The 21,278-nt window shown below is 36.6% G+C and overlaps 5 protein-coding genes across 8 annotated transcripts; 3 read left to right on the forward strand and 2 right to left on the reverse strand.

The window, feature by feature from the left end:
* Positions 1-1,808: 1,808 nt before the first annotated feature.
* LOC111831721 lies at positions 1,809-2,778 on the reverse strand. The gene is made up of 5 exons (XM_023786925.1): positions 2,722-2,778; positions 2,542-2,611; positions 2,326-2,418; positions 2,176-2,237; positions 1,809-2,071 (listed from the first exon to the last, which is right to left on the reverse strand). Exons 1-5 carry the CDS (start codon positions 2,740-2,742, stop codon positions 1,967-1,969), a joined length of 351 nt encoding a protein of 116 aa, XP_023642693.1. The 5' UTR covers positions 2,743-2,778; the 3' UTR covers positions 1,809-1,966.
* A 201-nt stretch (positions 2,779-2,979) lies between these two features.
* On the reverse strand, positions 2,980-6,303 carry LOC17891768 (formin-like protein 11). Its single transcript, XM_006296887.2, has 4 exons — positions 4,583-6,303; positions 4,302-4,492; positions 3,996-4,231; positions 2,980-3,911 (listed from the first exon to the last, which is right to left on the reverse strand). Exons 1-4 carry the CDS (start codon positions 6,085-6,087, stop codon positions 3,177-3,179), a joined length of 2,667 nt encoding a protein of 888 aa, XP_006296949.1. The 5' UTR covers positions 6,088-6,303; the 3' UTR covers positions 2,980-3,176.
* A 2,548-nt stretch (positions 6,304-8,851) lies between these two features.
* Positions 8,852-12,834, forward strand: LOC17891473 (cell cycle checkpoint control protein RAD9A). Of its 4 annotated transcripts, none has more exons than XR_002834664.1 (12): positions 8,852-9,128; positions 9,615-9,734; positions 9,827-9,935; positions 10,194-10,445; positions 10,530-10,642; positions 10,739-10,803; positions 11,085-11,332; positions 11,404-11,548; positions 11,791-11,831; positions 11,923-12,088; positions 12,466-12,559; positions 12,640-12,834. XR_002834664.1 is itself a non-coding variant. In XM_023786290.1 (11 exons), exons 1-10 carry the CDS (start codon positions 9,024-9,026, stop codon positions 12,042-12,044), a joined length of 1,320 nt encoding a protein of 439 aa, XP_023642058.1. In that variant the 5' UTR covers positions 8,852-9,023; the 3' UTR covers positions 12,045-12,088; positions 12,466-12,834. The 4 variants fall into 4 exon arrangements, 2 of the variants coding, with proteins under 2 accessions (XP_023642058.1, XP_006298038.2); XR_002834665.1 differs by having other exon boundaries at positions 12,645-12,834; XM_023786290.1 differs by having other exon boundaries at positions 12,466-12,834.
* Positions 12,835-15,380: 2,546 nt separating this feature from the next.
* LOC17891013 (protein RALF-like 22) lies at positions 15,381-16,118 on the forward strand. Its single transcript, XM_006298757.2, has one exon. It carries the CDS (start codon positions 15,553-15,555, stop codon positions 15,928-15,930), a length of 378 nt encoding a protein of 125 aa, XP_006298819.1. The 5' UTR covers positions 15,381-15,552; the 3' UTR covers positions 15,931-16,118.
* A 2,335-nt stretch (positions 16,119-18,453) lies between these two features.
* LOC17892550 (REF/SRPP-like protein At3g05500) lies at positions 18,454-20,124 on the forward strand. Its single transcript, XM_006298346.2, has 3 exons — positions 18,454-18,616; positions 18,996-19,220; positions 19,502-20,124. The coding sequence occupies exons 1-3, from the start codon at positions 18,575-18,577 to the stop codon at positions 19,973-19,975; spliced, it is 741 nt and encodes a 246-aa protein (XP_006298408.1). The 5' UTR covers positions 18,454-18,574; the 3' UTR covers positions 19,976-20,124.
* The last annotated feature ends 1,154 nt before the right edge of the window (positions 20,125-21,278 follow it).

Raw genomic sequence — 21,278 nt, forward strand, 5'->3', positions numbered from 1 at the left:
GTTATCTATTTTAGTATATCTAAATATAAAATGCAATTTATAAAATACTTATTATTTTATTAAAATATTTTAGTTTTTTAAGAAAATTACTGAATATGTTAAAATGGGAGTAATCTGACTTTTTTTTATTTTTTGTCAAATTATTTAGCATTGAAGAAAATATGCTATAAGCAAGAATGATCCAAATATTTAGATGTAACAGAAAAAAATATGTTACAAACTATAGTATATCGTATGTTATTAATTTATTTGTATTACCTATTTAACAACTTGTTAAGCATTTACTTCATAATACAGTTAAATGTTTAAAATTATAGATCGATTTATTGAACACTTGTTGCAACTTGCAAGCCTGCAGGCTGCATCGACTTTATATTTGTAGTAGACAGAGAACAATTTTTATTTGTGTTCCTCTGTGACTTTTTGATTTATGAGACTTATGCCTGATTAGGCCTCATATAATGGATGATGTGACGATATACTGAACCTTTATAACAAAAAAAAAAATCGAGTCTATGTGTTGATTTTTTGTGCTTTTACAGGTTGCGTTGCTGTTTTCCAATACTGGTTAGATAAAAAGGTATCAAGGATGGAAATGGAAGACAAATACACACATACAACAGAGCTGTAATCATTATAAATTATAAGAATTGAACTGCATCATGTCATCATACATGCTCTATTAATGTTTGCATAATAATGAAAACTAGCATAAACAAGCAAACTTGCAACAAAACGCTTTAGTCACTCGATCGATCGGATTCATCCTCTTCGTGGGTTCCTTCACAGGCTTCACAGAACAGCCTAAATATCTGAAACATGGGAGGGGGGGACATGTACACAGCTCATAATTAATAAGATCGAGCCTGATGATTTTGATATGTATGCATGGAATCTGATGAGAACGTACTCTCATATATATATATATAGATAGCATCTGTGATGAAACTTAATTATCACACCTTAATAAAAGCTTAAAATTAAAACAAAGCATAGAAGAAAACAAAATCCAGTAGTGAACTATATACCTCTTCATTTATTTTGCTAATACGGTCTGTCCTGCGGGTTATTTCTTTTTCTATTTCATCCTCCCTCTTCTGGTTTCGCCTAAGAGTTCTCCATTCTGAAGGTGGTAGCAACACAACACAACACAGCGATCGATCAGCAAATATATATATATATATATATATTTGTAGAGCAAACCAAACAAAGACGACAGATTCACATAAATTAATTACCCAAAAGCATGTAGCCAATAAATCCAACATAACCTGGAAGGGCATATCCTACGTAACCCTGCAAATATCTACTTTGCTGCAGTTTTCCATCCATGTCAGCCAATTTTAGATTAGATCATATAGTAACAAAAATATATATGATAACTCAAAAATTGAATAATAGTCTCGATTACTGGGAAAATCCGATTCCACATTTCTTCTCCTCTTTGACTGGAAAAATTAGGGTTTGCTCTTCTTCTTTTGAGGTTTCTACTACTCCCGCGACGTTATTGTTTGCCTTCCTCTTTTTAATCTCCAACCAGGGGGGCCTCATATTTTTAACTTGGGCTTCGCTTCCAATTGTCCCAAAATCGAATTTACGTACCCATGACACGAGATTGCTTGCTTCTATAGGAATATCTTTATTTATTTTTTATTTTTTTAAAAGTTTATTTATTTTATTAATAACTTTTTATTTTCATAAAGAAAAAGCATTGATCGAGTTAATATAAAAAGTCATTATATGGATGCACTCTCTATTGCCCCTTGAAAATAAAATTAAGAAAGATCAAACACAAGAAATCTTAAAATAATTAAATTTACCAAAAACAACGTAAATTTATGCTTTGCCTAGAGCAATGTTGGACACAGACGCATAAATATCGAAACATAGAAAGGAATCCAAAAGCAATACATAATAAATAAAAAATAAAAAAAAGTATCACACATCGTATGTTGTCACTTGTCAGTCATCTGGCCTGCCTCTTGCGTTGATAACGGTCTTGAAAAATCATTTTCTCCTTCTCCGCTGTCTTTTCACATTCATCTAGCTCGAGCTGCTTCTGCTTCCATTCCTGCAAAACACACAGCATGCATGGTCACAAGATCACAATTAATGATATATTAATACTATTTCTCAGATTTTCAGACGTACTAGGTAAAATGTTTTCTTACTCACCTGTTCGATTCGCTCCGCCTCTTTTGATCTATTTCCAATGAGAAGATTCATCATAAGAGCAGCTGCGGAAGTGTCAGATGAGGGTGACTTGTATTTCATAGAAAAACAAAAAAAAAAAACAAAGAAATGTCCATTTTTCTGTGAGCATACCAAGACTGTATCCGCAAGTCCCTCCGACAACAATATCAAGAAGATGACCCTTGACGATCGCGGCAAATAGAGCCCGATCATGAGCAGTACTCCCTACGTACAAACAAACAAATTAAATACGTATCCGCGTCTCTCATGCATAGAATATATATATAATGTTAATTCATTTCGATAGATTTGTTTGAGGGAAAAGAAAAGAAAGAGAGACCTACGTACCATTAATAGGACGCAAATTCAAGGAAGATAAATCGCGGGACTGGCGGCCATACCCAATTCGGCGAAAATACTGCAAAATTTTTATTTGTTTTTGGGTCATTAGGGGAAGATTTTAATCAACAACAACAAAAATAACGAAGAAATCCATCCCCCGGATAAAAGCACTGAATTTTCCATTACCTGGGCGATGACGGGTCTCATGATCGGAACGGGAATTAGGGTTTCTTGCTAATCAATCAATCCTTCTCTCGACCTCCTTTTTCTAATCTCATTCTCGGGGCCTAAGATTCTTACTCTGGGCCGTTTTGTTGGGCCTTCCTCCGACTTTGAACTCACGGCGAGGATAAAACGCATAGTTTTGTCGTATTCGTTTACAACAGGATTACAAATTTACAATACATTAATTAAGTACCAAACTCTGGATTAGCCATAGGAATATTGTCGTCTCTCATGATTTTTAGCATATATATGATACACATACTGTATACAAATCCATACATATCTACCGATCTTCACATAACCTTCCATAGACTCAAAGTCCCGAATCTTTGCTCAAAACCACTCTGTTTCTCAATAAAACAACTCAAGAAATTCATATAACAATTCCTACAGAAACCAAACAATCAAACCTCTGTTCATCGAAACGGAGCCAAAGGGCTAGGGCTATTGGGAACCCTAACACACCTCAATTCTCTACAAACATGATCCAACATCCCCAGGAAATCCCTTACAATCACGAAGATCCTCAATGGGTTCTTGTCATCTCCTCTCACATCCCCATGAAAATACTCTGCTATCTCTCCAACCCTCTCCATTATCCTCTTCTCATCTTCCCTCAACTCCTCCAAGCTCATCTCTCCGTACCTCAAGAACGAGCTCATCGAACTAACGAATGCTCTGTTTTCTTCGTCACCTTTCAGCTTCTCACTCGCTAGACACCTCAACTGCCCCAAGCCGTCCCTCAGATTCGTTACCGAGCTAAAAAGACCTTCCAGATCTGTCGTTGCAGTCTTTTTCACGTTTCGTAGTTCTGTATTTAGACCCGAGACGAGATCGAGCCCCATCCTTCTGTAGTCCTCCTCTTTCTCTTCAGGGGTTCGGTTCTTGTTTGATCTCTGGTTCATTATCCGTCCCATGATGCTGTCTGAAACCCTTATTCCTTCAGATCTGGAGATCTCTTGTACAACGAAATGAAGCAGAGTGGTCTTTCCATCTGTCCCTTTTACATCAGAGAGCTTCAGCAGAGCATCGAGCTTGAAGGCTTTTGCACCACCGCGTATAGTCCCTACATTCATCCTGTTTCCAGTCTTTAAGACAGCTTCTAGAAGTTTTAAGAATAACCTGCTCGATTTAAGCTCCTTGCAAGCTTCCTAGTTAAGTACTTTGTGTTAATCACCGTAACTTGATGTGCAAGAAATCAATATAGGAATATGTATAAGTAAACACTGTGTTACCTCAAGCATGGAGAAGGAGTTTCTAAGATGAACCACTTCATCTTCAAACGTTTCTCTATAAAGCATTGCTTCAGCTCTCTGAAATGCAAATGGAACTCTGACAAGAGCTCTGAGAAATTTCTCAGCCGATCCCAGCTCATCCACTGCTCCTTTGTAGCTAGACAGCTTCAGTTCTTCTTCTTTAGTCGGCACCATCTTTACCAACGCTTCTAGTTGCTGTAAACATAAGCCTTCCCCTGAAAAAGCGGATCTAAAATTAAGATCATTAAGTCCACAATGTGTCGATATGAGTTGATCCTAATTTACCTTTCCCTAAGGCGGAGCAGATTTGGTCTGCGGTTGCATTGAGGGCTTTTAAAAGAATGGTAAAGTTCTGAAGTCTCTTAGGTTCAAGAAGATGTTTCCCTGGTGAGGGAGTTTTGCTCTTTCCTTCCTCATTCTTCGTTGAGCTTTGCATCGTATATCCGAAAAGTGACTCAATCATCTCTTCGTCTAATCTGTGAAACCACAAGACAACACATAACTCACACTTTCTTGTAAAACTTCTGTTGATTGTGTCTCAAGGCTAAAGACAGTTGTAAACTTACTCGAAAGAGCTTGTTCTGAGCTTATCCCATACCATAGTCCGATCTGGTGTAGCCCTGACTTTATCCCAATGAAGCGGCTTCAGTTTAGGCAATGGAGCTCCGTCTTTGCCTAATGGTCTACGCTCAGAAAAATCAAGAGACAATGGCGGTGGGGGCGTTTTGTTCGTTCCAGCTACTTGAAGCTGTTGGGGCGGTAGCGGCGGCGGTGGTGGTGGACGCGGCAGAGATTTAGAACAATTTTCTTGTGAATTTGTTTCACTGCTCGGAAGATTTGACTTTGAGGAAGAAGCGCAAATTTTGTCACATAACTGGGACGAAAGCGTCTGCAGATTAGGAGTGTGAAGACGTTTATTTGTGGATTGCGGGAGCGGTGGAGGCGGCGGTGGTGGTGGCGGTGGTGGAGGAGAGAATCCGAAATCGTTCCCGGAACATTCAGGAATATCCAGTTTGTGTTCTGAGAAGCGTTGAGAAGATCCAACGTTAACACTACCAGAAGCCGAAGAGGCATTTGATAATCTTGGATTTGAATGCTGAGAGCCACCACCAACAGAATGAAAAGACTCATCATCGTCTGAAGAATCATTGCATCCATTTATAACAACAACAGGAGCAGAAACAGAGTCTACTGTTTGCTCATCATCATTTTCATGCACCGACACAATCTCTTTAGTTGAATAACTACTAGCATTGTCCCAATCTTGCGAAATCTCTGTTTCAATACTTCTCTTTACCTCTTCTTCAAGCAACCCACCATTGTTATTGTTCAAATCCTTCTCGGTTTCTCGTATTTCTTTTAAAGAAACAGAGGTTTGTCTCTCCAAATCAACTCCTAGTGAGTTTAAGTACAAGAAATCGAGAGTAGGGTTTACACTGACCTTCCTCGTTGAGCTCTGAGATTTACCCTTCTTCCGCTTAATCGACGGCGTTTCACCGCTCTTCTTCCTTTTTCTGATTCTCGCGCAGAGACAGAACACTCCGACAACACAAACAACGAAACCGATTCCAGAAGCTGTAGAGACAGCGACAGGTAGAAGAATCTTATTCAGTGTTCCTTTTTTTTCATGTTTTCGCTTTTGAATCTCGGGTTGCTTCAGTGGATGGGTCCGTTGAGGCAACGGACGACGGAGGTGTGGAGGGATTGGCCGTGGAGGAGCTGGAGGATACGCCGGAGACTCGAGAGGAGCACCACCGGGAAACGGAGACGGCGACGGCGCCGGCCAAGGAGATAAAGAAGCAGACTTGGCGAGAGTTCTTCGCCGGGGAGTAGAGGGTTTAATCAAATCGAGTAAAGCTCGGAACTTTACCAAAAACCCAAGCTTATTCTTCTCGCCTCCGTCTTCTCCGGCGTATTTCCCGAGTTGGGTCCGGTATCTCTCACCGTGTTCCACCATTAAAACCTTCCAATCATCAAGCTCTTTAGCATCAGCGACAATGCAAACTTTGCAGCAGTGTAATGACACCATCACTACAATGATCATGAGAAAAATCTGACGAAAATAAACCATCTTTTTGTGTTTAGATCTTTTCACTGTAATAACAAATCATCAACTGTATTATAAATCACAAGAAGAAACCATTTATTAGAAAAGACTCCAGTTGTTTTCTCTTTTATGTTTTTATATTTTCTCTCCTTGGAGACTTTAATGCTACTCCAAGGAACCCCTGAACTCTGCAACTATAGTTGTACTGGTAATGGTAACACCCTCTTTCTCCATTAACTCTCCTTACTGAAACAACAGTGCTAATTTTGCAATTTATCCACTAAAGCAATCTCTTAACCAAATAAATAAATCATTAATAAGAGATTGAACAAAGGAACAAATGTCAAGTTTTTAATATTGCAGAGTATTAAACTATTAATGCAAATTTCTCTTGGAGTTAATGTCGTGACAATGTGAAGCTTTTTTTTAGTTTAAGTTTGGAAACAAAAACAGCTTTTTAAATTTAGTTTAAGGAAGATAGTAGAGATTAAAAAAAAGGGGATAAAATCTGGTAAATAAGCAAAGAGAAGATAGAAGAAAGAAAGAAAGCGTGTAGGTGTTGGTGTGAGAGTGGGTCCTCTTATTGTTGGCACATTTGGCTTGTTCAAACCATTTGGTAATTTTACTGTACAACCCACCATTGTTTATGAGGCCAAATACAAATAACAAATTATTATTCGTATTTATTGTATTGAATTTATTCTTGTGTTTGATATGAATGTCTTTTTGATACACTTACCTAACAACATACGTATGAATGATTCATTCCCATTCATATGTTTTGTTCATTGGTTATTTAAGGATATACTTTGGGAACATATTGTCGTGATAGGTTCGTTACAAAATATGCAACTTCAGCTTATAGATAGATGTATTAATTTTACTTAACAAGTATCTTTTCATTAAAACATTGATGGTGTAATTTTGTAAAAAATTCCAAGGAAAACATATATTTCTGTATAAAAATTAACCTTTTACCAAATAATATTTCTGTGTAAATACAAAAATATATCATTTTGTCTCTTTTGCATATCCCTTCTTAGTCCAAGAAATATAATAATGCCTAGCTCAAAATAATACAGGGTAAATCTAACACTTATTCTTACGGTTAGAAGTTTCCAAGATTGTGACTATATATTCAATTATATATTTTTTTTCTTCGAAATAAAAATAATGGACATAAATTGGAATCTGGTAAATTAGACCAATAGGTGGGTAGTGACGAAATATAGAAATGAATAACTTGGGCAAGCTTCTCTGTCGATCTATCTAGTCACATTCTAAAGCTTCCCAAAGTGAGATGGTTAGTTTGTTCATAGTTTCACAATATATGTCTTAAAGATTGTTTGGTAGGATATGATGTTGATTTCTTCGACTAACACATGTTTTATTATCTTTGATATGATGAAGGACTTTTTAGAAAGCTAGTGTTTGGCTTTTGATCGCGTTTTCAATAGTAGTTTACTCATGATCTACTGAAAAGTATGACAATTTTAGTATCAAAACCAATTGTCTGACATGTGTTTACAATGAAAATAATAATAACGAAACGAGAAGAGCTAAACATTCTAGTTACATTTATTGTTTTTTTTTTTTTAAATGGTGGCAAAGCAAGAGGTTGAGAATTGTGTGTTTCAATCCAATCTATCATTTCAATAATAGAAAAAGATGGGGTTTCAAAGCAGTAGATCTATAGACTTACCATTGAGACATCCATTTTGTTGGTATCGATATCAGAAATTCAGAATGAATATATCACTAGATTTGTATAACACTGCAACATTTGTTGTTACCTATAGTTTTCACTTTTACTGTTCGGTTCATTTAACAGCTTTGTGTCAGCAACTTTGACATACGTGGGGCCTAACTTGTATAGACTTGTCTTAAACAATATTCAGTTCAACGTATTATATTATGAGTTATTTATATTGGAATATAATACAAACTTTGTTTAGTCTATACATGGTACCGGAGATCACGTAATGCTACCATGGGTGATTACTACAAAATTTTCAAAATTGTGGGTCGTTATTGTCAATCAAATAAATGAAAATGAGATTAAAAAGTCAACGTATCGAGAAGACCAATGGAAAAAAAGAAGAGGAAAACCATGATTTAGGGATGATATTTTGCTAAAGTATCTAACTTTTGTCATATATATAAAGTAGATTGCAGAAAGTTTTACATCTTTTGTCGTCTGCATATCTCAGAGTTATTATTCAAAAGAGTGTGTTATCAATTGATGTTCTGTCTACATTTAGCATAATAATAAAAAGAAAAAAAAAGGAATCCATATTTACAGAGAGTTGTTTGTACCTACTTTGTCTTGAGAATAAAGTAAATAAATAGTTTGGAGAAACAAACAAAAATTTAAAATACATATATACTAAGCCCATAAAAATTGTCAGATTATATCACATGGGTAGCTCTTGAGTCTTGAGGTTGATTGAATATCGTAGATTCCATTTGCGAGAGAAGAAGAAAAAAAAAACAAAAGACAAACATTCATATCTTTTTATTTATATTTATATTTATATTTACCAGAAGATGAAATGAAAATGAAATTAATAATAGCCAGTTTTTAGATTTTGTAAAGGGGAAACAGTACAAATGCGAGATTTGTCTCTGTCACACGACAAACAATATTTTGTGCAATTTATAAACTCTGTCCCTTTTTTTACCTAATTAATGCCCAATTAAAGGATGCCCACCGAACTCTCTCTAGTCAATGACGTCACCATCTGTGATTGTAGCCCAATTAAATCGTTCAAAGCCCATTATAAGCCCATTTACACTTTACTTTTTTTTTACTTTTCGCGCTTTACTCTGATTTCAGGATTCATGGCAATCCCGCCAATCGTCACAGTTTCTCCTTCTTTAGGTTTAAATTAAAATTTGAAATTGTTTTTTTTTTTTTCCTTCAGGGACGAATAGAGAGAGAGAGAGAGAGAGAGACTGAGATGGAGTTCAGTATCAGTGGTAATGCGCTGAAGACCTTCGCTAGGTCTATAACCTGCCTCGCACGCGTCGGCAACGAGCTCGTTGTTCAAGCGTCACCGACACAGGTTCTCTCCTTATCCGTTTTGTTGTCTGTCATCGATTCCTGCGTAACCCTAATTTTGAGTATTGTAAATTAATTGGTGAGAAAACTTGCGATTCGTCTGTTTATATAAGTCGGATTTAGGGCTTTTTTTTTTTTTTAATTTATTTTCCCGCTTGGGATATATGTAGTCGATAAATTGCTACATCGCCCCAGGATCCTGTGTCTATGAGCCATGTTCTTGATTATATTTGTAGGTTATCTGAATAATTTGTCACAATACCCTGACTATACTGTCTACAATTCTCGATTTCTATTTAGAAATGATTCTGAGTGTAAGTGATTAGGGGAGAAGAGATATAGAATTAAGTGAACAAGATTTGAGTCATTTACTGATTCTAAGAGACGCACTTGATGCTAGTATGTATATCTTCAGATTTGTGCAGTACTTTATTAGCCTTGTTTGATCTAATTTTTTTTATTTTTTTTTGGTTCGTCGAAACCTTTGCAGCTGGAATTGCATACTTTAAATGCTTCACGTTCTGCTTATCAGTGTATTACATTTCAGTCAAGTTTCTTTGATGTATATACTGTTTCTGGTCCTCAAGCTCATTTCAGTGTACTTTTGAAGGTATTTACTATTGTCCTGAAATTTTGAGTGTAGCCCATTGACTTCATTGATAGAAGAGTTGTCGCTCTGATATTACCTTTTTTTGTTCCCAGGCTGTTTGTTCTGTTCTTAGGACTCCTCTTGCGAGCATCGATCACATGAGTGTGCAGTTGCCAGATCATGATGCATCTAAGGTCAAATGGACTTTGGAGTGTTACAGTGGTAAAAGCCATATTCCCTTGTTCTTACACATTGTATGATCTTGTCTGCTAACACCACATTCTATGGTAACTTTGTCTGAAACCTGGATGTTGTACATGATTCAGACCTCTTAATAATAGCATAATCTTCCTTGCAGCAGCTTATCAAGACCTCTACTTCTTAGATAACTTTTACAAGTTTACTGATTACGTTGAAGACTAGGATTATGATGTTAATTCGTTTGGAGCCTGATTTGGAGTTATTCAATCATTTGAGCAGGTATGAAGAAAACATATTGGATTACTTGCAATGTGGAACCTGATATACAGCATCTGTCGCTTGATAGGGATAGATTTCCAAGTACCTTAGTTGTGCATCCTCGAAATCTGAGCAAGTTGCTTGGAAATTTCCAGTCATCCCTCCAAGAGATTACAATAATTTCTACAGATCAAACTTCTTTTCCCTCTGATGCTGAGAGTGAAATAGGTGGAAAAGCTGTTGAGTTTCGGAGCTATGTGGATCCAACCAAAGGTTTAGGACTATTAAAATAATGCTAAGACTGGATTAATCAGGTTTCCTGTGTAAGGCTGCTAACAATTCTTTTTCCAACTGCAGATGGTGACTCTTTGTTACATACTCAGCTATGGATAGATCCATCAGAAGAATTTTTGCAGTATACACACGCAGGTGATCCTGTTGACATCACATTTTCCTTGAAGGAACTAAAAGTATAACATTCCTCCACCTGAAACCTGATTTGATTTCTATCCACCTCTATTGTGTAACACAACTTGTGTTGATCACATATCTTTGATATATTTCAGGCATTTCTTTCATTCTGTGAGGGCTGTGAAGCTGACATTCATCTTTTTTTCGAAAAAGCTGGCGAGTAAGAACCATTTCTTTTACATCCTGTGAATTTTGCTTAATAAATGCATCTTCCTGTATACCCTTGATATTTTTTAAATTCAACTACAAGTACATTCGGGACAATACCTCTAAACTATTTGTGTGTTTTTTTTTTTTTTTTGCCGATAAAGGGTGTACATGCTTATCAAGTGTGCTTGCTAAATGACCCAATTTTACACCATCTTCTTTTTTTGGCCGGGCAACTAGTTATGTAGTCACTATCTTATCTGTTGCTGAATATCATAATATCTTTGTTGTTAGACCAATATTGATGGCTCCAAAATTCGGTTTGGGTGATGGGTCAAGCTCAAGTTTTGATGCAACGCTCGTTCTTGCGACAATGCTTGTGTCTCAACTTCAAGAAGGGATTCCGCAAGAACCTCCTGAAGCAGCAAACTCCACAGGTGGCCATGCTGCTGAGCAAGTTGGATCGCAGCCTCATGAAAGGTCTAGGCAGAATGCCTCAGAGCACCCATCTGATCATACACGAGTTTGGTCTGAACTGTCAGGTAGTGACTAATCTAATGGTTGTGAAATTCATCATCTTTTCTGATTATTAAAAAACATCGATGCTGGGTAGCAGGATTTGCCACTAAGAGCGTGAGCGGTTCTGAGGATAGGCCACAGGCTCAGGGACAACCCGACTTGGATATCCAAAGAATAAGGAATATGGAAATATCAAAAGGCGGGCCAGCTGGGGATACTGCTCCTGCAGCTCCCTACTCGTATCCTTCACTCTCATAATCATTATAACCATACACTTCTTGGCCTGTTTAGTTGTTATGCATTAAATCATAGTCCACAATCGATTAAAATTTTCTAATTGTGTAGTTGCAATTTGCTTCTAAAGTGCATTCCTAGCCTGTTTAACTGCTAATCATTTCAGCATGCTCCATAACCCGAAATCACATAGCTCCAGTGACTACTTATTTCATTATATGCTTTGTTATCTTTGACTCTATTTCAGCCAACGTCCCACGCAGATAGGTCACACTGGAGGATCCCGAGGTACCTGAAGAATCATTTCTACAGCCTTGTCTATGTCACGTCTTGTAACTTATTCTAAAAGGTAGTCACGTCTTTGTCACTTGTTCCTCAGGACGGGTACAGAACAACCAAAGTTTCTCCCAGCGCCATCCTAGTAATTGGGTAGATGTAAATGAGGATGACGAAGAGGAAGAAGGTGTTGAGGCAACGCCACCTCACAATGAAGATTATTAGCTCAAGATCCTTTTGCGTGGAAGTTTTCCTCATCTCATTCAACTGTAATTTCTCTACCCTCTCTCTCAATCGTTCAAGATTTTTTTAATATAATTAATTATCAGAGAAATTGATCAAAACAGCTTCGTGTCTTCTTGTGTGATAAGACAAATATCTGTACAACCCTCTTCTTAGTAAGCTTGCAAGCATGAAATGTCTCGAGTGTATGATATCAATACTGGTACCACTAGATGTAATTCAAATGTGATTAAGCTTTTGTTTTCTTTCATTGTCCTCTTTTCTCACTGGAAGCAGACTTACTAAACCACGATTAAATGCGTCAAGAACAATAAACAGGGTCACTCTTAAGTTCTTAGCTACGTACTGTTGTTCAAACAGCAAATCTGATTTCAATTTAACCTCGTTGCACATCTTTTTACAGGAAATGGGATCCGAAGAAGATCATGGAATCATGGAGGCAGTTTCGATCCTGCTTTATTTTCTCACACATGGATAAAATTATCTACGTTCTGACGGTAAGATGCCTCTCTCTCTCTCTCTCTCTCTAGGACAGGATAGAAGAAAAAGGTGACACACTATGTGCATATTTGTGTAGTGTAGTCGTAGGTGCTCCATCCACTACAATCACAGTTGATCCTTTCTTGGCAAAACTTCTGAACGGCGTGCGGTGTTGTTCAGTCATGTTTTATTGGCTAATGCATTTGCGTATTCTATCTAGCTTGACATAAAAACAGCATGCCAACACACTTTGAATCTGAGAGCATCTACACATAAATTCTTATTCCACCCATCCCTTTAGCTTTATCTCCAACAGACCAACTTAAAAAGTGTCGATAAATGTAAGTCAAATTTGCCTTCTCAAATCATTTTACTTAGGGCATGATTGTTTTAAATGCCAACGCAAAAACGCTAACCTTTGTTTTTGTCCGTTTGTTTTAAAAGCAAAACACAATTATGAGAGAAGGTATTTTTTTCATGAATTGAATTTCTCCCCTATGAAAAGCAAATGAGACAGAATAAAATGAGTAATATACTTTTAAAATGTTCTTCAAAGGTTACCACGAACCACTATATCTCTCTTTATAAGATTAAATTAAGTAAAAAAGATAGCGAACAGGTCCAAAGAAAGGGACAGTTATAAAATTCTGTGTCTTTCTCCTTTGTATAACAATCTTATAGAAAATATAAAATTTTGGGAGTTGGCTTATATAATATTTCGTTTTAAATTTAAAGAGACCTATCTCTTAAGAAAGAAAAAAAAAAGTCGGTCTAGTTGTAAAAAGAAGGAAACGAAGAAGAGGTTCTCCATAACATATAAACATAGAATCTTTGTGTTTTTTTATTTCTTTTGTTTTTGATATGTCCTCATGATTGGTATCTTATTCGTGATAACCTCATACGAAAAGTAAGGAGGAGAGTGTTGCTTTGCATAATACTTTCCATTGGTATCGCATTCAAAAAATAAATTTTCGGTTTCAATCAATAATAAGTTTAAAAATCTCGTGCTGTGTTCCTTTAAAAACAAAAAGTATATGAAACATTTGTCGTCGTCTATAGTAATCATTACTAATATTTCAATAAACCACTAATTATATCGTATGATTGTTAGTAATCTGTTGAAAAATACAATCGAAGAAAAAGCTATAATGTAGATTATCATATAAAAAAAAAGGTTACAATATTGAGAAAACAATTAGAATCGGTTAAAGGAGCCAGCTGGCTATTTTAGGGAGGGGGGGGGGATAAACTTGGGTAACGCGCAAACGCCGTTCTTGGTGATCTGTTGATTGGGTCCCACTTTTTGTTCTTTAACGGTTTCTTCTCACGTTACCCGCCGCCGCTCTCTGACGCCGTCGACGTTATCCCCGGAGTAAATATTATTAACGAAACAACAAAAAGAAAAAAAAGGACAAACTAGCCGTTGGAGTTGGATGCTGTATTCTCTCTCTCTCTCTCTCATTTAAAAACGCTTTTTGAGTGAGTATTGGGTTAAAAAGATCCTCTCAAAGGCATTCTATGCAGGTACATAAAAACAAAAACATAAAGTGATGTAAGGATCTATTGATCATTTATTCTCTAAGTTAAAATCTATGCACATACACACATGAAGCGTTATGATACAATTACATATGGATTAACGTATTTGGGGGAGGGGGGGGGGGTTGTCAAAAGTAATCTTATATTAGACATATCTTTTCTAGTTTCTAACTAAAAGAATTTGTCAACTGATATAATATAGAAGTGCTAACTGCTACCCCATGAAAATGGATTGTATAATAAATTAGTAGTAGTAAACGACGATGTTTGGTAGAGTGGTTTACATGTCTTTTAATTACTTTGGCTTTTCATCTTTTATCGTATCTCTGATTTGATGAATGTAAGCCAATACTGGGATTAGAAGAAGTTAATTAATTAAAATATTGTAGTTGTCTGCAAATCATTTTATTAACACACTGTAATAGTAAAACAATCCCGTATTCATGTACTAATGTGTATATATTGAAATGATTTTTATATGTAGAACTTTCTTTTTATTCAGTTTACGAGCTAAATTTATTAGAAACTCTTATCTAACTTGAATTTCTCGAGTTAAAAATTGTGTTTTGGCATATAACGGGAGGGAAAAAATTAAACTCCGAACGGCGAGGGGAAAACATAGTAAAGGAAAGAAGAGAAAACGTGCGTTGACGCTAACGGCATGATGGGTGGATTTGGGAGGTAGATTAGATGCCGTCTAACCAAAAAAGTTGATACATATAATAGTTTCATTTTCATACCATTTGGCCGATAGAGAGGAGAGAGAGAGAACAGGAATCAGACAAACCGGTCAACCAGCTTGCCGTCTCTATCAATGCCCTTGGTTTCACCCTTTAATTACGTAAACGCCCCCCCCCCCCCCATTATGTGTCTAAACTCGTGGAACATTTACATGTTAGCAAATAGTTATTTGTTTTTTTTTGTCCATTGTAAAGATTATAAGCTCTTAAATATTGCATTAGGGATTAAAAAAAGTTTGCTATATCAATTTTCTGATTTGAAGCCGTCTACAAGTCGAAGTCGTCGTGGATGCACGAAAAACATACATATCCAAAAACTTCAAAAAGTAGACCCAAAACGAATATTTCAAAGCTTAGACATTTTAATTTCATGATTAAAAAAAATTACACCAACCAATATATACGTACTGTATATAATAAATTAAGTCAAATTTCATAATCAATCAAATAAATAAAGGAACATAAAATAAAGAAACGCGTACCAGTTCTTTCCTTTTGTTTGTTGTATTAGTATAATAATGGCAGATTCGTGAATATAAAGATAAAGAAGCCCGTTCTAATAAAATGCTCAGGTTATAAGAAGCTACACACCAACGCTTAACCTGTTGTCTTCATTCAGCTCTGTACAGAATCAAATCAAGAGAGAGAGAGAGCACAACTTCAATAAAAAGAGAAATCGAGAGGAGAAAGAAGACTCTGATTCACCGGAGAAGGTATTTGGTTATTGAAAGATGAACAGTCGCGCGATCTACGCCGTCATAGCGATCCTGGCGATCGTAATCTCAGCCGTCGAATCAAGCGGCGGCGACTTCGGAGGAGATTCGCTAGATTTCGTACGGACAACCATCGGAGGATCTTCTTCTTCGCTCTTCTCCGGAGGATGCAAAGGATCGATCGCCGAGTGCATCGCCGAGGAAGAAGAGATGGAGTTCGATTCTGACATCAGCCGCCGTATTTTGGCCCAGAAGAAGTACGTCAGCTACGGTGCGATGAGGAAGAACAGTGTGCCTTGTTCTCGCCGGGGTGCTTCCTACTACAACTGCCAGCGTGGAGCTCAGGCGAATCCTTACCGCCGTGGATGCAGCACCATCACTAGGTGCAGGCGTTGAAGGAAGCTTTTGAGTTTTCTTTTAACTCCAAATATTCCTATTTTGCCCTTCTTCTTCTTCTTCTGTCGTCTCTCTTCTTCCTCAATTTTCATTTTTTTAATTTTTTTTTTCCGGGATATATGGGTTTGATTTACACATTGGAATACTACTACTACTATAGTCTTCTTCTTTTTGTTTCGAAAAAGAAAAAAAAAAACAAATTGCTTCTTGTTTATTTTATTATGGTTGTTGGAATATACACATATAAATAAATAATTCAAAAGTTGTGTAGATTTTAAAATTAAAGTTATTAGTCCGAGAAGTGAGTGAGACTTTTTTTGAGATCTGTGCCTAGTTTTGTGTGTTATTACTACTATAACAATTTATTACCGTTAATTTGTTTTTTTTTTTTTGAATCTGATGAGAGTGTTTGACGATATTTATAGAGGGTAATCATATTTGGACCTTATCATTAATAGTATTACTTAATTAAGTAGTATTAGTAGTAGTAAAATGTTGTTGTTATAGACAAAAGAGATCAATAAAAGCAGAATTGAATTAGAGAACCTTTTATTAGCTGGTGTGTTTAGTGGGCATGTTGGCTAATATAAGGTAATGATGGGACCGTCACACAGCCTAACCACATTCTGAATTCTTTTTCTTCCTATTATTTTATCTTTCCTCGAAACTTCGTTTCGGTTGTATAAATTTGTTTTTATTATATCTCTCTATGCTTCATACAATTATTATTGTGCGTCGTTTCGATATTTATATATAGACATTATTAAGGCAGGCTCTTAATAGACGTCTATTATTACGAATGAACCATAACGAAAATGTGACAAAACAAGAGGAATAAGTTGGGAGTAATATTTCTGGTTGTTGTACTTCCATGTAAAAGTTAGTATTTTTTTTAAGGAATTGTACTTCACTCATATGGGGTTGTCTTTTTAGCATGTGTGAATGAAACGATCATATAATAGATAAATGCAGACAAACAGTATAATTCTAAAATTCGCGAATATAAACGGAAGTACCAAATCTGGAAATCATATATAGTCGCTGATGGTTTATTTTATCTATTACATTACTATACTCTAATCTGGAAATTTCCATTTCCCGTACACCAAGTTTAGTGTAAAAGTATTAAGTATCAAGTGCTGACTTTGAATTGCTTACATTCGTGAGAAGTTTTTTAGTATAATTTGATCGGTGATGTTAGTCGATGTAATTTGTAACAACAACAATCACGCATCACTAAGACTACTATTGTCAATGGCCTCTTAAGGTAGTTCTTATGCAAGAATTATTGATTTTGGTCTCTTATTTAAAAGAAAAAAATAAATGTCTCTTGCTTAAGAACCATCTTAAGAGGCCATTGTTAATGATGCTCTAACATGCGTACCGTTTCGTTGGACTTTTTTTTATTGGGTATTTTCTCGGAATATGGGCTTATTAACATCTCATGGACTCCTATCATTAAGTTCATGCGACGCCCAAAAAGCCCACTTTTACTTTCTTGCTCATCACATTCACAAACCAAAAGATTCACGGCGGATATGGGCTTGAGCTGTTTAGTTATTCTAGAGAGCGGACGGACAGATAGACAAGTCAAGATTATACAGTAGTATTGAAAAAGCAAATCGATTTCTATTTTATGTTATATGAAAGTAACTTAAAACATCGGATTATATCAGAATTATGGAACCACATTTTCTTATTAATATAGCTCGCGGGACGTTATGGCCAGTTTAATTGCTATCGAACAAACGAAACTCAACATTGCAGAGTTGTAAGAAAAAAATTAATGTAGTTGGCCGAATCACGGGATGTCATAAATGATCACGTGACTTAGTATTGAGTATTTGTCTTTTTTTTTGTTGTTGTTGTAAAATCATTAAAACTTAAATCTTTTAGTTGAAACCTCGGAGTACTAATCTTCAACATCAGTTATTGCAAAAGTTTTTGGCCGTTTGTTGTGTTTTTTTTCCTGGGTAGATTCGTACGCTCCTCGTAATCATTTCGGAGAAAGTTCATTTTCAACGATGTTGTACAAATTTTGTTTTGATGCATATTGTTGTACATTCGTGATTATGTAATAAATAAGACCAACAAAGATGACCTGTGATTATGTAATAAATAAGACCAACAAAGATGACCTACAGGATTGTGTAAATTCTACAATAAATTCCGCATTTCACTCTCTCAAAGTCTCATCATTAGAAGAACTAGAATATGTCTTTTCTGATGCTTCTAGAATATTCTTGAAGTATTTAATAATATTAATGTTTTGATTATTTTTCTATATCTATTAACATATTTTTTTGGCGATTATTTCCTTTTTAATAATTGTTTCCTTTTCTGAGCTACATACGTTTACTTAACCCACAAGTCGTCAACGGCCCATAGAATATGGATGGTTACGAAAGCCAATACAAAAGGACATGCTCTTAACCGACCCAATTAGAACACACGCTCACACGCGTTTTACATATTTCACACGTGCGAAAATTTCTTTATTATATAAACCAAATCTAGGTTACGTCGATTTCTCATCACCACTGCTTTGTTTTGTTCGTCAAAATCAATTTTAAATTTTCTTAAGAATCTACAAAACTCTTTTTTCTCGATAATTATCTCTCTGCACCGATTTGTCGAAGCGATCATGGCTGCTCAAACGGATCTTAATCAGCCCAAACTCGATATGGTAATTTCGTTAACTCAATCCCTTTTAAAAATATATAACGACTCGATTTTGAGAGAAATCTCTCTTTTTTTTTTGCCATCGATTTACCTCTCAATTTTTTGATATTTCGTTTCTTTGATTGGAATTTTGGAGGCTCTTTGGTTTTGGTTCAGTTCGTTTTGTTTATGTATTTAGGTATTTTGGTTTTGATTATGTACAAATGTCTATGCCTATCTTATTCCTGAATCTGTAGTTCAATACTTCAATTCTCCGACCATTGTTGTACAGATCGTATTGCATGTTTTATCTATCTAGAAGATTAGAGAATTAACGAGATGAAACAAAAGCAGAAGAAACTTTATGGGCTAATTGCATGTTTTATAATTCTTGAATTTTTCAGACCAAGGAGGAGAAAGAGAGGTTGAAGTATTTGCAGTTCGTGCAAGGTGCTGCTGTTGAAGCTCTGCTTCGTTTTGCTCTCATTTACGCAAAGGCAAAGGACAAATCTGGTCCTTTGAAACCTGGTGTTGAATCCGTTGAAGGGGCTGTCAAGACTGTGGTCGGTCCTGTCTACGAGAAATACCATGACGTCCCTGTTGAGGTCCTTAAATACATGGACCAGAAGGTAATCTTCACATCTCCCCCTCTTTTGCAATTAGAGATACACTAAATAGCTTTTGATGATTTCAAAACCAAGCGTTTCTCTGGAGTTTTTGACAATTTGGGTTCTTTTTTATCATAACAGATGCTGTCTGTTTATAATCCAGTAGGATGGTCTTTATTTGTTAAAGGTCGTTCTTATTTTTGAGATACTCTAGGTAGAAGATTTTTTGTAAGCGGGTCAGTGTCATTGTGTTCCTGTATAATCACTTTCTTTGAATCTGACGATATCTGTGTTCATTTCAGGTTGACTTGTCTGTGACTGAGCTTGATCGCCGTGTCCCACCAGTCGTCAAACAGGTATCTGCCCAGGCCATATCAGCTGCTCAGATAGCACCCATTGTGGCCCGTGCCTTGGCCTCCGAGGTTCGACGTGCTGGTGTTGTCGAAACCGCTTCTGGAATGGCTAAATCCGTCTACTCCAAGTATGAACCTGCAGCTAAGGAGTTGTATGCAAACTACGAGCCAAAAGCAGAGCAATGTGCCGTTTCAGCTTGGAAGAAGCTGAACCAGCTTCCTCTATTCCCAAGGCTGGCTCAAGTTGCTGTACCAACAGCTGCTTTCTGCTCTGAGAAGTACAATGATACCGTGGTTAAGGCTGCAGAGAAAGGGTACAGAGTTACATCGTACATGCCGTTGGTTCCAACAGAGAGGATCTCAAAAATCTTTGCCGAGGAGAAAGCTGAGACCGAGGCTTTGGAGTTCCATCCACTTGATTGATTTGGTTAGCCATTGGTTGCCGGTTCTGGTTCTTTTGTTTCATCGTTCATGAACTTCCGTTGTTTCTTTTATTAATAATATAAAAGTTGTATAATCTAAGTTGGGATTCTTTTGATTGTATAAAAGATTACTTGTTTGAGGTTGAATTACTTCCGACAATTAAAAACACTTCTGATGGACGAGTGCAGTGGACAAGGGTCGTTCAGTTATCTTCCGTTGTGCTTTGTAAGTTGTAACACGTTCCAAATCGATTTCCTTTTTTTTCGTTGATCAAACTTGCGAAGGTGCTCAAACTATTAATTCATGTATGAAGTAAAGATGACTGTTACATCGGGTTGGTCTACTCTTAGACCAAGGTAACCTTGTTACTATCCTGTATAGAGACTCTCGCTCCACAGTTCTCATTCTTTGATTTATGCTTTTATTGACAAAGCACAGCTTAGCGAGTCTGGAGAGGAAACTTCATGTAAGCTGAGGGGAAAAAAACCATTAAGAGGGTAAAAAATGGTGGTTCAGCTGAGAGATCGAACCAGCGAGCCATAGTGGATCTGACCGGCGCTGAACCGTAATCCGTCCACTGCTGTAAGCGGGAAGTGATCGCTGCTCTGTGAAACCAGCCTCACGCATTACCCTCCGACTTTAGAACCTGCCTGAGCCAAGCCTTCGCTCGACACACACAGACTACTCACAGCTTGGACTGGGCAGCTCAGAAACATGCCAAACCAGAACCGACCCGTGACACCGAACCAGTGTTCCACCATCTTATCGTCCCCACTCGGGTTACAAGCTACCGCTACTTAGCTCGACGTTGAAAAGATAGTTTTGTCTGGTAAATAAACATACACAAAATAAGTAGACTGACCGATGTGGGATAAAGACTCTTAAATTAGTTTTTGACTTATGTGGGCTATATCCGTGAAGCCTATACTAGACTAATGAAAAGCCCTATAGTAAAAGAAAAAACCAGAGATTTGAGATTAGATCAAGAGAGGAAAAAGAAAGCAAATGCAAGAAAAAGAAGGAGCAGAACAAAAGTTATTATCATCCTCCTTTCATGTTCATCTAGATTAAGTTGTTCATTCTTTCATTTCTGAAACAAAACATGGAAATGTTAATATATGTACCAAGACCACATGACCAAGTCAGTCCGACACCAATACAAAGGAAAAAGAGAAAAACCTTGATCATCGAGGCAAAAGCCAAAAGGGATCACCGCGGTTCTCTCCTTCTCTACTCCCGATGAGATCAATCCCTTTTTAACTGATGGTATTATAACTTTATTAAAGTTTGGATATATATATAT

The sequence above is a fragment of the Capsella rubella genome, unplaced genomic scaffold (assembly GCF_000375325.1).
Source record: "Capsella rubella cultivar Monte Gargano unplaced genomic scaffold, Caprub1_0 scaffold_3, whole genome shotgun sequence".
Classification (NCBI taxonomy): domain Eukaryota; kingdom Viridiplantae; phylum Streptophyta; class Magnoliopsida; order Brassicales; family Brassicaceae; genus Capsella; species Capsella rubella.